Below are 17030 nucleotides of genomic sequence, written 5' to 3' on the forward strand. Positions count from 1 at the left end.
TACCCCTGCCCCTTGGTTTTTAAACTACAAAGGTAGGGCAGATCATTCTCTAAGACTGGATTCTTTTAAAAATGTACCATTTCATATTAGCCTCTGAGAAATTTAATTTTTTTTAGCTTTTGCAACTATTTGTTCAAAATATACTGGAACTGTCATCTAGTTCTTTCAATATACATTTCATAAATAATTTCCAAGGCTGAACAAGTGTTACATTTATTTTCAAAATCCCAAGTGAGATGGTTCAGTTAGATATTTCATCTAATGTTAGTTTTGCCTAGCCTATCATTCAGTACATATCCTACTAGATATGCAAGCTACATGGAGGCAGGGATTTTGATCACGACTGTGTTCACAATACCTGCAACACTGCCTGGGCACAGTTAAATACATTTGTTGGATCAATATGCCATATCTGTTCACTCTCTATTGCTGTTGTTTTCAAACTTAAAAAAATAGCAGAACCCTTTTGTTGAAAGAATTCTTAAATAGAATGATAGATATATAAGTAGATCTGCTCTTCTAAGCATTACTAACATGTTACACATCACTCATGTAAAAAATTTGTAGTTCAGAAGCTTATGTAATAGTCTTTTTGGAAAAATGAAATTTATACCTAGGTAAAAGGTATAAATAAAAGGTATAAAAATCCTCCTTGGGGAGGATTTTGAGTTTTCTGCTCATGAAATGGACAGAAACATAACAATGCCAGGGTAAAGGAATTAGTATCCATTTTGTTATGAACACAATGAGACAGAAGGTTACTAAGGAAGCTATGTTCAATTTGTCTATCCACAAAGTAATGGTAGAAAAACTGCAGTGCCTTTGGAGTCTAGCAGTTATGAGTTCAAACCCTGGACTGTCAATCACTATATGACCTTGTGTGAGTCTCAACTGTAATATGGTGATAAGTGGGTTACTATGAGGATTAAATGAGATGATTATGTATAGGGTTTGTTACATTAAAAATGCTAAATGGTAGTTTCAACAAGGCATCAGGTTTTCCTGATGATCTATTTCCTACTTTCCCTAAGGTTTTTGTGTTGAAATTGCTCTTTTGTATTAAACCCTTTACTGCAGACTGTTATAACACTGGTAGTCAAGTATATAGCAACAAAATATATGGAAAAAATAGAGGAAATTTCCTTATTTTGAAATATACATGATATTCATTTGTATTTTCTCTGCATCTGAGTTGGTGTAGTCAAATTGGAGTAGGAGATACATGGATGCTTATTGTCACTTGCCTGTCACTCAATCCCAATGAGGACCATTTTCTTGTTCCTTATCTATTTGTAAACTTGCCTGTGGACAGCAGGAACACTATACACTCTGGGAATCCAAGCCTCATTCTCTCTGTGGGGTGTCACACTTCAGAAATTTACTCCTAATCTCAATTATTATTAAGTACATTAAAACCAGCAGTTTACACTTTATATTTTGTCATACTGACTAGCTACTAGGCCTGAATGGCAACTTTTAATATTTTCTCTTTAAAAATGTAGAGCAGTACAAGCAAAATTAGTTACCCATGTTGGAAATCCATGCCTTTCTGGCCAGGGATTCTTTTAAACGTAAAAACGACTCTATAACACTCCATCATTGACAGCTATAATTCAGAGTTGATTCTCCTCTCTTGGGTGATCTCACCCAAATTCATGGCCATAAACTTCAACTGTGAATATGACTCTCAGATTTTTATCTCCAGGTAAACGTTTCTTCCAAACTCCATACTTTCATGTACTACTACTTACTAGACGCATCTGGATATCTAATGGAGACTCTACTGCTGTTCTTTTAGCATATAAGGCACACTCCTACCTCTGGATCTTTGTACTTTTTTTTTCTCTCTGCCTGGAACATTTTTCCTTATCTTCATGTCTGTGGTCAAGAGCACTTGTGAGCTCTTTCTTGATCACTGTATGAAAGACTGCAACCTCTAGCTCATGTAGCACTGCTTTTTTTCTTCCTTGCTTTACTGGGGACTTGATAATACTTAGTATAATACATCTTACATTGTATTAATTTCTGTTCTCCAATTAAATTATAAGCTCCACAAAGGCAGGGATTTTTTCTCTTTTCACTTTTTACTGAACCTACAACAGTCCTAGGCATAGTAGTCATTCAATAAATAATTTTTGAAAAGAGTGGATTTGAAGTTATCACTCCCCACTTCCACACACCCCCCAAACTACTGAATGATTATAATCAAAGTCACACAAAAGTTCTCAGGTTGAAAATAAAAGCAAAAGACCACTACACATTAGTTTGTCAACATGTAATGCCCTGGGTTTATTTTGTGAGAATTCTATCACAATTTTTCCAGGTGGGATTAAAAACCTTAAGGATAATGTATGCCATTGGACTGGGCATTCAGACTTCGGTACTGACAAAGCACTAGTAGTAGTCTGTTAAGTACCAATCTCTTCACAGAAGAGAGGTCAAAAATTTCCAAAGGAAGGCACCCGATATTTGTGGTTCTGGCCTTGCAGCCTTCTGGAGAATCTTAAAAGGAAAAAAGCTGGCTGGCTGTTTTTAGAAACTGGAATGATGATACACGTACAGCAATTACTGCATTCTTCTCCCTTATATCCTTTTTGTAAGAACAAGTAAAGAATGAAGTCTTTTAAACAATTCGACAATAAAAAAGTACATTTTTTTTTTTGTGTGTGCTAAAAAAAGGGCAAGACAACATAAACTCCAGTTGCAAGGACTCCATTTGCATACTTGATTTAACACTTTTTGGTGTGGAAGGAAATGGGACTACTGGGCTGTTTGTAGAGCAGCAACATAACATTAGTGCTTTAAGTACCAGAAACCACCCACAGCTCTGTGGGCCAAGTGGGGATGGGAAGATTCAAGAGACTTCATTTTTAGCTTGTTACTTGTCCTAATGATAGTAGACCAGGAAGATCCCCATTTAACAGTACATTCCCCGTTTTTAAAAAACTGATGCCTTTTTTTTTTCTTTTTTTCTTTTTTTTGTAAAATTCTGTATGTATGTCACCATTTTTTTCACATGATACACAGAAAACTCAAGGACCCAGAGGGGAACCAAGTTATGTTATACCATTTACAAAATACCAAGGAGTCCACAGCTACCTAACACATTTACTACAGCACAGGAACCAATGAAGGTACAGTGTACAAAAAACTGTAAACACGGCACAATAAATAGATAAAACAGCAGGTTCCGCACCATGCACATGATGTGATGACACTTCATCTCTATACAATCTCACATCTCACACTCTTTGTTGCAATTTATTTCCCCCCCACCCCCCACCCCCAAGTGCAAAGCATCACAAATGAACATTTCTGTATTCAAGTAACATATATACAAGGGTATTACAAATATGCAGTACTGTACAGATAATTGCTGTATTCGTAATTTACAGATGTTGATTTTTTTTCCTATTAACAGTAAGAAAAGAAAAATTGAAGCATGAGAGATGAGCATTGCTGTTAAGTCCCCACAGCTGCCACAGAAACGCATGTGCTGCATTCCATCATCCCTTGCATTCAAAATGCTACTGATGCATAGCACCTAATCAAGTCCCCAGGCTGCAGTTCCACTCCTGAGGAAGCTACGTCACCTCCATTGCCACTGTATTGTCTGCTATGTTGTTCAATGCTGGCTTTTCTGATTCATGATTTTCCCTGTTGAAATAAAGTTCAACCAATTACTTATTTGCTACTGATAAAGATTATCTTCCCAATAAAAAGTTTATTTTTAATAACAAGAAGAAATGATTATTGGGATAAGATAGCAGAGAAAGGAATATGAATCATTTTAGTTTATTATCATGAATATACAGTCAGAAATCAGGCTGATGTCAACTTTAAATCCCACGGTCAACTATGTCACCAATAAAACTGTCATAGCACCCAAGTAATCTAGATGTTAATAACACAAAGAATTCCCAAGTTTAGGTGACTATAGTTTCACTTTCCTCTTATATGAAAACTTTTATAAGTAGGAGTAAACATGACTATCATGTTAGGACTTTAAGTCAACATCCTAATACATGCTGTTAAGCAGGACAGCTACTGAGCTAGTAATAATCAGAACACTAGTTTTCTAATTTTACAATGGCCGAGTATCTGCCAGATCTGTTTCCTACCTTTAAACAAAGGGATAGGGATATAAAAAGCTCCATACATACATACGTGTGTGTGTGTGAACTATACTTGACTGATTGGTTAGCTTTGACTAGACCCAGTAAAAATGAATTGGTATTCAACAGGCAATGACTACTGTTTTAATTTAGAACAGATATACGTGAGTTTATAAACTAAAGACTATAACGTGTTGCTACAAAACTTTGCTCTAGGAAGTCAAATGTCCACCTGGCATTCAAGATGCTCCACAGTCTAGCCTTTCCCTGCCATTCCAACATCAACCACTAACATTCCCAAACCTCTGGGAGAGTTTACTTATTAACCACTAAACACTTTCCTAACTTAGTATTTTCATTTCCCATTCCACCTAACTGAAATGCTTTTTCTTCTTTCCTGATATAGTATCATACTTTGAAGGACATTCCCAGAACTCCCCTGGAGTGAAACGATTTCTCTTAGTATTGAAATTATATCCATCATCTGTATGCCTAATAAGCTCAGAATGCTTTAAGATACCTGTAGACAATTTTTCGTACATTAACTTTTCAAACTTTAAAGCTTATTTTTAACTAACCAAAAACTCTTGTCTCTTTTGTTTCTCCTCTAGTAACCTTATAAACAATAAGATTTTAATTACCATTAATATTTAAAACAAAGACTTGAGCAAAAATCCCCAAATATTGAAACTCAAGAAAATAAATGAGCACAGGAAATAATAGCTTGATTAAGAACTGATCTGGAGTATATTCTCTAAATCATCATTAAGAGCAGTTTAGTATTCTAGTGGTGGTAGGTTCTGTTGATTCTAACTATTTACACAAGAAGCTATGGAAATAAATCACAAACATGAGGAACATTTTAAAGAGAACATCAAAAGGATAAAGAAAAGTGAGAGCATTATAAGCTATTGTCATCCTAAGAAAGGGGTATTCAAATCATATATGCAATATTCACTATACCATTCAGTTCAATTTCTTCATTAATATTGAATTACAACACTCATCTGCTTAGTCCCTGAATCAATTATCATCTATATTTTGGGGTGGGGGGTGGGGGGGGTTACTAGTGACTGAACCCAGGGTCACTTTACCACTGAGCTACCCCCCAGCCCTTTTAATTTTTTATTTTGAGACAGATGCTCTTTAAGTTGCTGAGGCTGGTCTTGAACTTGTGATCCTCCTTCCCCAGTCTCCCAGTTAGTTGGGATTATAGGAGTATACCACTAGGCCCTGCTTCATCTATACTTTTTTTTTTTTCCTTTTTTTGTGGTGCTGCAGATTGAACCCAGGGCCTTGTGCATGAGAGGCAAGGAGCTATATCCCCAGCCCCCGTCTATACATTTATAACATATAAAAGGCAAAGAACAAACAGAGAAACAGGTAAAAATTTTAGGCTTAAAACAATTGCTCACCTTGGAACTGAATCTATAGAGGATGAAGATGGGACCTTAGAAACTTGACAGTTTGCTGCGGCAGCCAGCTTTAAGGCAGATGATGGAACAGCACTTAAAGTCCTAGGTATATGTCGTGCATTTATGGGGGCAATAGCGTTTACAGGGGCAACTGATGAAGGTACAGTTAATCGAATCTTGTTCCCAATCAGAACCTGAGTTGTTGCAGAATTGGCAGCAGTTACTTGATGACTCAGTGCACTGTGGGAACCTGAAGTCTGTGTAATATTTGAAGGCTGTAACAAAGTTGAACCTGCTGCTGATGAACTTGTATGTACAAGTGCTGTTGGTGTAGTACTACTGAGGTGTAAGCCCTTGTATACTCCTGGAGAGAAAAAGAAAGAAGTGTCTAAACATTATGCAACTTGTGGCTTGTATTACAAATGTTACAAATATAATCAAAGCCAACTTTTAAATGTCTTTATCCTTACCTGAGGCTGGAAGGACACCATTCACCCCAATTCCAAGCACCACATCATCCTTCATCTTGAATCCCATCAGTTGTTCTGATGTCATCAAAGCAGAAGCAGCAAATTGAGCACTAGCAGAATCCAAAGTCTTAGAAACAAAACCCTAGAAAGAAAATGCAAAAGAAATCTAATCAGTATAACTTAGTCTCAAATTAATATTAAAGCTACAAAGGTATACCAAAATCCATTTGATTCTAAACAAAAATGGCAAACCACTAAATTTCTCTTTTGATAGTCATACATTCAAGGAATGAAAAGTCTGTCTAACTAAAGGGTTATGAATTTTGATTTTATGCAATAATACATATGTACAAGTCAATTACCAAAAAGGCCTTTTTATAATGTGGGAATAGCAAACTTCCAAACTCCAACCCAAAATGCTGGACAAGAAATATGCCACTACAACATTTCAGTGATTTGCAAATACACATAATGAATGAATGAATATGTAAACATCTTTTCAGCTAACACACACTCCCACACACAACCAAAGGCACCTTTGGGATTATAAGATAACTACCCCCTAAGAAATGGAGGTAGGAAATGATGACATCATTATTTAACCTAAAAATTGAGAGGCTTGTTGAATTTTTAACAATAAAGTTTCCTGAAAGATTCTTAAAGAGATTGAAATCTTGGCCTTTTAGCATTAAATGTGTCTAAATGGCAAATATTTATCATGCTTTAGGCTTCACAGAGTGATCTCTTTCAAGAGTAAAAGAAGTTATTTTGGTATAACATTTAAAGTCTTAATAATTAAAAGGCCTAAGAAAATGAACTGGGTAGGGTTACATATCAAAGAGGCACATTAATAGACTACAGGTCAGACTCGTAGACATTGTTCTCCATTTCATTTAACTATGCTTTTTTACTTTTTTAAATAGGGAGCAGAGGCAATAGCTTCCATACTCACCTGAAATGTTCTTTCTAAACCCTGTATATTCAGGCGAAAGCCACTTTTCTGCTGGTTAGATGCAAGGTTCTATGACAACAGTTGGTAATTAGAGATGAACTCTGGTGGGAAACAATGAGGGATAATCATAAGACAGACAAATCCCTCACCTGTGAAGTGTTGGTGGAGGAATTACTATTTGCTTGCTGTTGCTGAATTTGTGCAAGCTGCTGTTTCTGCATTAGTGCCAGTTGCTGTTGGTGTTGCTGGTATTGTTCGGCTGTAAATGCTGAACATAAAATGAGGACACACTTTACAAAAATGTACAAGGTATTATATACATCTTATAATACTAAAATAAATCCAATGTTAAAAAAGTTTTTGTGCAAAATTAAAGCATTTGATAAAGGCTCATGATCCTGTTAAAGATCACTTCCAAATGGAAATTTCAGCATTTTTGCTACCACATTTTATGAGAATGGCTTTTATTTAAAGAAAAAGAAAGTTAAGCTTCCTGATATAAACATAGGAAAGAGAACTGCTCACTTCCCAAGTTTCAACGCCATTATTTTTGTAAAGCTGTGACGCTTGTGTTAGACAGTGTAGAAAAGTCATATCAGCTTTTTTAATCCATAGATTTGGAATTCAACTTTGCACTGAAATTGAAAAGAAATCTAATTACCATTTGGTTTCTATTTTATCCACATTACCTTCCAATGCTTTCAGATGATCCCTAATAGTTTTGTGTATAAATACTAACTTCTACATATTTTCTAATTTTAGTCATTACAAAGATTTCCTCTATATGAAAGGTAAGGTTTTGGTTTATTTCTTTTTTTTTTTTTTAAAGAACCCATTCTTTTAAGTTTAACAGGAAGAAAAGAGGTTCCAATGTTAAGGTTAATTAATTTTCCCCACCCAATTAACCCACCTGGAAAAAATCCAGTCAATAAGAACGGAGTTGTTTATGTTGATTTACTGTACAGAATGATGTCTGAGGAAAGACACTGTGTTATGCTACTTATGTTTGTCTATGGAGAGCTCAGTTCTAAAAAAAACAAACAAAAAAATGTTCATTTATTACCCCCCCAAAAAGTGTGTGCAGTTTTTAAAAAGGAAACCTTTTTCTTTTTTAAATTTTTTTGCCAATTAAAAAAAGAAAAAAAAGAAAGAAAAAAAAAGCACATACAATCACAATATACCTAACTTTAAAGGCTTCTTTAAGAAGCCTGTCATGTCTGAGTAAACAAAACAAAAAGAGGTTATCATGCATCCCTGGTACGAGGGAATCTATAAATCATGCAAATTTCCTCAATCTAAAGTTTGATGTTTACAAAATATTTCACCTACTTTGTTGTTTAACTGCTAATAATTTAGTTAGAATATCACTTCATCAAGTTTTATAGTTTTTACTTATAACTCAAAGAATCTCTGGCTATATCCCAGGATATTGTTTCTGTCTGATACAACTAGAAAATGTTTAGGTAACAAATTCCATAATATTTTGAATGGATCAGAAAATCATGAAATAGAATTCAAGGAAGACTCAAAAGTTATTCATGTCTAACCAGGCTTTTGTACATGAGCTGAACTAAATTCTTGTTCTACAAGAGCAAAAAAGTAATTTCTTGTTCTAAAAAGTCTACTGTTGGTTTTCTTATTTTGTGTCTGTGTTACAAATTTGTCCTTTCATTAATTCCTTTCCTATTATACTGTAATCTACAGACCTGAAATCTACATAAGATTTATTGATGTTAGATGAATACTGGTAGAAAAGTAACTTTCATCAACATGACCAACCATTTCCATATAACAGGGTCAAAACTTGAAGAGACTTTACACACGTTAATGCTGCCGTGAAAGAATGTTCGTAATTTATATAGTATTTATCCTTATGCTTTGAAACATTTCTGGAAGATCAAGTCATTACTTATCTAGAAAAACAGTAATTTAGTATTCACTGAAAACCTTCATATAAACTTTCATTTACATGAAAGAAAGTATTCTTGAAATTCTTGAAAATGTGTTTTAATTAAAATTTTAGTGATAATTACTTGGAAATCAATACAGAATATTCCAAACATTTTTGTTCTATTTAAATTAACATTTTAATGAGTCTTGAGAATTTGATGAATTTCATTTTTTAAACAACTGTTAACTTCCTCCTAATATGGGTTTAGAAATAAAAATGCAAGCAACAATTAAATCACAAATTACACAACATTTTAGATCACTGTTAGTCTATTTCTTAGATACTGTTATACTGTTTACAGAGTCTAGTTATAAAATTTTGACTAATGTTTTTGCTAAATGGTCTAAAAGAAACAGCAACACAGAGGCTGGTAGGGAAGGTAATAAAAAATAATGGTTTAGGGGCCAAGATACCTAGGTATTTGTAGCCCCTAGCTCCACCATAATTGGCTGAGTATTTTTGAGCAAGGTATTTGTTTTGTGACTCAGTATCTTCATTTAAATGTGAAAGAGATTATATTAGGAGATTATTAGGTTCTTTCCAGCTATATGAAATACTAAGATTTTACTTTTTTTTTTTCCTGAAAAATAAAATTCCAAGCCAAAAGAAGGATATATGAATGAGTAGAAAAACCTGGACAATGGTAAAATAGTAAATTTGGGCAAATATGATCTGAACTGGGTTTTATATTATTATAGCTACAGAAAATCAATAAGTGCTCAGTTGTTATAATTCAAAAATCTAATTGTTCTGTGCATGGTGGCGCACACTTGTAATCCCAGCAGCTTGGGAAGCTAAGGCAGGAGGAACGAGAGTTCAAAGCCAGCCTTAGCAAAAGCGAGATGCTAGGCAACGCAGTGAGACTCTGTCTCTAAATAAAATACAAAATAGGGCTAAGGATATGGCTCAGTGTTTGAGTGCTCCTGAGTTCAATCCCTGGTACCAACCCGCCCCCATCTAATTAAATGCTAAGTGAAAAGCAAAAATGACCATACTGCCCTAAGTCTCACTGAAGTAGAAAATTTTGTTGCACACTTGCCTCCAGATATTGGTGTGGAGGTCAAATATATAATTCACACAAATAGGGTTATTACGGACATAAGACCAAATCTAGAAATAGAACACTTTCACAGTATCAAACAAAGAAACAAACAAAAGACTGAGATCAGGAGAAACTCTTAATATTTCCTCATATAATCTCATATTAGAGATCAAGAAATTTCTGCAATCAAACAGATATTCAGTAGGGGAAGAGAAAAACAAAAAATTCCCATCAAATCAATCAAGTGTTTTAATTTAAAAACAAATAGACAAAAATTTTGCTTTAGGTTTAATATCATTTTCAAGAAATAAACTTTTATGTACCAACAGTATGAGTCAAGTAATTTAAAAATCATCACATGTAGAGCACCTGACAAGACTCTATATAGGAGAGAACAGTCATGTGCAGGCTACAATTAAAAGCTGGGGATTAGGACTAGGGAAGGAAGCATGCCAAGACTTTCGTATTCGAAGGGCAATATGATGTTGGAGAGTAAGCATACTCACTCAGATGCTTCCACAGGTAAAACACAAACCTGTAGGTTTAAATTTAAGGAGACAACTTTTGGTTCACTATATGGACAAACTTTCTAACCAAAATCACTCAACCTAAAATAATTTGATTTAGAAAGATGAATTTTTCCCTTATTAGAAATTCAAAAGATAGAAGCCCCCCCCCCCTTTTTTTTGTAGCCTCCTAACTAACCAATTTTCTGGGAAGGAATTTGTGTGAAATCACCCGACTTTACAAAACCATGATGTGGCCCAGCAGCACCTGTTGCTTAGTAGTCATACTCCTATAACTGGAGCAACTCTACTAAAATGCTCTAAAGGGGTTAGGTGGGCAGGGTGACAGGTGCTTAGAAAGAAACAAACAATTTCAGGAGCTGGGGTTGTGGCTCAGTAGTAGAGCTCTTGATTAGCACACGTGAGGCACTGGATTTCATCCTCAGCACCACATAAAAATGAAATAAAGGTTATTGTGTCCACCTACAACTAAAACAAATATTTAAAAAATTAAAAAAAGAAAGAAATAAACAATTTCAAAATTCAGTTAGGGAAGACGGAGTCTAGATTATCAAAAGGTATATTTTGTTAGAGACAAACAAAACCCCCAAAACCTATTTTAAAAGATACTGCTGAATTAGAAATTTCTTTGAGCAGTACACAGGCAGAAAATTCTTTCAATATAAGAAAAAGGTAACTTCAAAAGAAATAAATACAAAGTGAAATGAATCCAGGTAGTTTACTAAAGTAAGATTCCATAATTAATGAGCTTGAATTGATAAGGTTCATGAGCCCTTTTCAGCCCTTTAGAAATCCAATTTGAAACCCAAAGTTTGTTGTCATTCATTTGGTGGCAAACTATGAATAGACTAGAACACATTTGATTGTGGTTGACCTGAACATGAAAATTATTTGTAGTAAATATTGCTCTTAGTGTGACATTTCTTTAATGTTGCTTTACAACTGTGGAAAAACTACTAGTGCATTGTACTACATGCTCTGCTTCACTCTGCTCATTATGCTGTGCACTATATCTATTTTCTACTGTGAAAAATACGTAATTTTGAAACACTGGTATAACAATTAAGGTCCTGCAGAGTTACAAAATATAGTGATTAAAATATTTAGTGCTCAAATCTACAGTTCCTTTTCCATAGTAAGATTAAATATCTGTTATACACTAAAGTGGTTAAGTTATACCTACTGAGATTTAAAATAAGATTCTAGTCATAGATCTTCTCTTCACTTATGAAAACAAATCAGATCTGTAGTATAGATATGTGAGCTTAGAAAAATTATTTACAGTGCTGCTGAAATTTTATTGGAAACTAGGAATTAAAATCCTGAACGTGATCATTCTGGTTTAAATGTCATCTTCTCTTTTCAGTTTTTCTGAATTATATTAGGAGTATGTAAGAATTCCCTCTACGTATGAAATATATTAATGTTTTTATTTGATATCTCCCAAACTCAAACACACAGAAATGAATACTGAGTCACTGAAAAAACACTAAATTTTCAAAGGTATTACTGTATATTTAAAAAAAAAAAAATAGATAACTGTACCTGGAAACTTTCCAAATAACATATTAAATAATTTTTAAAAAAAAGCAATTTAAATACGAAAACCTAGTCCCAGAAATTCTAAATATACATTCAAGTCTTTCTAACTTCCTCAACACTGTGCTATTCTGCTACATAGTATGCAGAGGACCAAGTACTCAATAACACCTGAATTAGAAGGCTACCTAACACCTGAGTCATCAGCATATCTTTTTGCTTACATAACTGCAAAATGGCCAAGACTGGGAAGAAAGCAAAACAGATTCTGAGCAACTGAAACAGAGGTTATAAAAGTTGGTGTGTTAAAATTTATGCACTTCACTAGAAGACCAGAAGGCATCACTAGTGTCATCACATAAGTATAAATCTTAATATTTATAACTGGATAAATTAGAATTTTCTATTTAAAAATGAGATGGGCTGGGGCTGTAGCTCAGTAGCAAAGCGCTTGCCTAGCATGTGTGAGGCACTGGGTTTGATCCTTAGCACCACATAAAAATAAACAGATAAAAATAAAGGCATTCTGTCCATATGCAACTACCCCCTGCTCCAAAAAAAAATTTTTAAATGAGAGTAAAGAAGACCTCAAACATGATTAAAAGGGAGTCGGACCAGAAGGCATCACTAGTGTCATCACATAAGTATAAATCTTAATATTTATAACTGGATAATCAAAACATGACTAAAATTATAATCCACATATTTGGCTTAAGCAACAGGGAAGTATATTAAGGGATTAATATATGATATGATGGGTAAGTCAGTACAGTCAAAATTAAGCCTTGAAAATTCCTTTGGAGTATGTCAAACTTCTCTTTCAATAAACTAAACACAGTGTTTTCTCTAGCATCAGATCAAATCAGGGTTTTGTGGGTTTCTTTAAGTCCCAAATGAAGAAATGTGGTTTCTGTCTGGGGACCATGCTGTATGAAAAACATTCTTTTTTAAAATTACAATGATATAAAAGAGGAGAGATTTTTAATCTATGAATAAAGTAGCAAATTGGAACACTGTAAGAAAACAGCAAATAGATTCTCTTCTCCCATTCTAGGCTCACTTTGGAGAACCCATTCAGCAGAAATGCTTTATAGGTAGGTATAACATGTAAACTGCTAAATTTTAGTTCTTTTCTCCAGGGGCCAATAGTTGGAATTCACTTATCTCAAATACACATTAGATACAACTTAATTGTAATTTAGAGTGTAAAAAAGAAAAGCTTTAGGTCTCTGGGATATTCACAAATATGAAAGAATAAATATTGTTAACCTATAGTAGTCTGTAGACATCTATTCTATATAGAAAAATCTGGCAAAATTTAAGAGAAAATTGAAAAGAAGTACCAACAGGAAAAGATACCTCCATCTTTCAATAAACAAAATAGATATCTAGGGGAAAAGAAATGATTAAGAACAACAACTATGAGGTTACTAAAAAATTTTTTCAGCTCATTTTGGTAATGTTCACATTTTAAATGTCAAGTAAGTTTTACAACTGACATTCATATGCCTATGTAAGTAGAACCCAAAATAACCACATGAAAAGGATCATAATAAAATCTTTAGAATATATAAGTTCATTTCTCTATTTTAGGGAGAAAAGTAGATGTGGATTGATGAAACAGTTATTTGAGAAGTCTCAAAGGATTTTATACAGCTCAAAAAGGTTAATTATCAGAAACTATTATAAGTTTAGACTTTTAAAATCTCCATACTCACAATGTATGTAAGTCTTCATATTGGAAGTTTTTCATTTTGTTTTTAAGCCTATACAGCAGAGAAAACCTGGCTTTTTGTGATAAAGACACTAAAATTAATGGAATTATAAATAAAGTTAGGCCTCAGAAAAGCTGTTTATTTTCTAGTTGATTTCTGAAATGTGATAATTTTTCTCATGAGCTGAAAGACTCCCATTTCATGAAAGTACTTTTTTGTAACCGAAGTAAATTAGTTTTTGGAACATTTTCTTGAGGACTTCAAGAGTAAGAGCAAATGTTCATATTTATAAAGTGTAACCTTAACAGATGATTAGGGAATAAAGACCTTTTTAATACTTTCAAAAATCTGTATTTAAATTCCTTAAAAAGTTGTAGTGACATGCTTTTAACAGTGTATTTCTATAATCTGTAAATAGAAAGCTAAGGGCTCGGATGTAGCTCAGTGGTAGAGTGCTTGGCTAACAAGGTTCATTGACACCTACAACTAAACTATATTTTAAAAAATAATAATAGAGGCTGGGGCTGTAGCTCAGTGGCAGAGTGCTTGCCTCAAACATGTGAGGCACTGGGTTTAATCCTCAGCACCGCATAAAAGTAAACAAGTAAAATAAAGGCATGCTGTCCATCTACAACTATAAAAATAGTTAAAAAATAATAATAAAATAGAAAGCTAAGATTAAAGGAATATTTTAAGTAGAGAGCATTTATTTTACGTACATTTCACAATATAGGCATAATAATAAAGTCAATATTATGGGAAAAAAATTAAATACTAAAATAACTCTTTAGCTTAATTTTTTTTTCTGAAAATGTAGTTTGTTTCTCATAGTTTTCTAAATTATTATTGTGTCAGCATGAAAGTTATACATACCTATTGTCTATTCATCATTACATTTAAGCAGACTAAAATAAAAGACTAGAAGTATTCAAGCATAAAACAGTTAACAAGTAGGCTCCATTTTCTTTTCATATTAACTGAAAATGACTGATGAATGTTGTGGTTCACAGACTTCATTCAGGAACAAATATCACACATTCAGTAGTAACAAATCACCTTTGTATGTGTGGGTAAATGAAGACACACACCTAGAGACTACAGCAATAGTATGACTGAACAGGATTCAAAAAAGTACTTATTACAACAGACCATATACCCCCCCAAATTGGACAAGCCCAACACTTTATGTCTATAGAAATGTACATCACAAATAAACATACCAAAGTGTGCTGAACCACTGCTACTTTTACTTTGCGTGGAGGTACTGCATGTCTGGGTCCCAGGTTGTGCTGTTCCTGTTCGATTTATACTCCTATATAATTTTCTACTGGAGAGTTCATCATTGTCACTGTCATGTAGGGATGGTGTCCGAGGCCTAAAATGCCGCCATCTACATGATTTGATATTGACTAGTATCTGACTGAGGTCTTTAGAGAAAGATTTGTCCGAGGTATTTGTTTCTGAGGTATTGGCAAACTGATTGACTGGAGAATGTTGTGGTGAGGAAAGCATTTCCAAATCCAGATGGCGAAACATACTGTCATATTCTGAATGAGCTCTGTCCAGTAAGACCCTATTAAAAATAAGACATGTAATGTTTACTTAAAATCGCAATTCAGAGATTATATAAAAGATTTTTCTATCTCAACTTAAAAAAATGGAATAAAAGCGTACTAAGTATTTAAAATCATAAGATAAAGTTGATTATTTCAGTTTTTGGCTCTTTTAGGCCAAAATCTCATTTTTTTCTTTTTTTTTTTGAGGTGGGGGGCACTGTGGACTAAACCAGAGGAGCTAAACTACTGACTCACATCCTTAGCTATACCCCCGCCACCTTTTATAAATTTTTTATTTTGAGATAGGATCTTGCTAAGTTGCTTAGGGCCTCATTAGGTTGCTAAAGCTACCTGCGTCAACCTCTAGAGTCGCTGAGTTTATAGCCACGTCAGGCTCAAAAATCTCAATTTTTGATACAGGTTCTATTTTTCAGTTGGTTGTCAACCAAAAATTTTATTTATCTTTGTTTTCAGCGACTCTGCAATTCCTTTCCTTCCCCAACAACTCACAAAGGTCTTTAGACTATGTAGGAAGAAAAATTAAATCCTGACAAACTGGGATGTAAAGATTGGGTCACATATGGATTCTTTTAGTTAAAAAGTTAGACAAACCATTATTTTAGTTAACATGACAGTTTTGGGCCTATTTGAGTCCCTTCTCCCAGAACCCAACATTTTTTTATAGTCTTGTTTAGCTTAATACAGTATGTGCAATAAGGATTTATTTACATTCATCCATTGCCTTTTCTTAGAATTCTATCCCTTGATAATTTAACTGAGGTATTCCACCTTGGGAAGAAAAGGAAATTCATTTGGGATTCATTAATAGTTATACATTATGTAAGCTATGGTTGTATATGAAACGAATAGCAGAGGCAAAAATATTTCAGTCAACAAATCAGTTAAGAACAGCAAACAGTAACTGGTAAGCTGTTTAGAAGGACTGTCTTACTTTAAACTCTGAATTTGATTACTTTACCGTCTAAAATATTCTATACCGGGATGCTGAAATACCTTACCTTCCACCGCGCCCAACCCGTCTTCGTGCAAATCCAATACACCTTTGGGGTACGGTGAGAGTAGTCAAGCAGTATCTGTATCGCACATCCCCTAATCCTCCATCCTTAGGACTAGTCCAAGGCCAGTTGCCAGTTTGGTCTAAGTGAGGCTAAAAGAAAGTCCAAATTATTTTATTTCATCAGTTAAATGCAAATAGAATGTTATTTACAAATAAGGTCTGAAACTTACAGCATAGTACTGACAGCCTGCTTTCCTACGGAAAGCAAAAGGACCATCAGGATCATTCTCTTCCTCAGCTTCCGAAGAGCCAGACAAAACCTTTAAATACAAAATAAATGAAACAGGTTAAGCATGTGACTTTCTACATTCCTCTCCTATGTTAATAGAGACATTCTCATATTTTTACCTGGGAGAGAGGTTCTTCATCTGAGCTGGGAAAGTCATACTGATTTAAATCTTTAGCATTAAAGACTGGCAGTGCAGGACTCGTCTGTTGAGGAGTAGCAGCAGCAGACGACGGTAAGACTTTGGGCTTCTTTTCGTATTTCCGTTTCGGTCGGATAAGATCAGTTTTATCTTGCTGCAACAAAGATGTGAATTAATTATATACTAGAAACCATGTTTTACAAAATTTCAGTTTTTTTGAAATTAAAAAAAAAAGAAGCTTATTGCTATGATGAAGGTATTCATATTCATAAGGTAAGACTTTTATGTCTGGTCATCTTACG

At 34.1% G+C, this 17030-nt stretch overlaps 1 protein-coding gene across 4 annotated transcripts in view; it reads right to left on the minus strand.

The window, feature by feature from the left end:
- Positions 1-2260: 2260 nt before the first annotated feature.
- The window catches only part of Epc1 (enhancer of polycomb homolog 1), a 94825-nt gene continuing 80055 nt past the window's right edge, over positions 2261-17030 (minus strand). For 2 of the 4 annotated variants that reach the window (XM_046448229.2, XM_046448227.2), the window contains exons 7-15: positions 16709-16882; positions 16531-16620; positions 16302-16450; positions 14947-15299; positions 7102-7220; positions 6953-7021; positions 6001-6142; positions 5531-5894; positions 2261-3657 (exon numbers count right to left, since the gene is read on the minus strand). In XM_046448229.2, coding sequence (XP_046304185.1) covers positions 3585-3657; positions 5531-5894; positions 6001-6142; positions 6953-7021; positions 7102-7220; positions 14947-15299; positions 16302-16450; positions 16531-16620; positions 16709-16882 — 1533 coding nt within the window. In that variant the 3' untranslated portion in view covers positions 2261-3584. Of the gene's footprint in view, positions 3658-5530; positions 5895-6000; positions 6143-6952; positions 7054-7101; positions 7221-14946; positions 15300-16301; positions 16451-16530; positions 16621-16708; positions 16883-17030 lie in introns of those variants that run through there. The other 2 variants (XM_046448228.2, XM_046448230.2) reach the window with 2 other exon arrangements.

This window comes from Marmota monax, unplaced genomic scaffold, assembly GCF_021218885.2.
Source record: "Marmota monax isolate L192 unplaced genomic scaffold, Marmota_monax_Labrador192_F-V1.1 WCK01_AAM20220418_F8-fsc00066, whole genome shotgun sequence".
NCBI lineage: Eukaryota > Metazoa > Chordata > Mammalia > Rodentia > Sciuridae > Marmota > Marmota monax.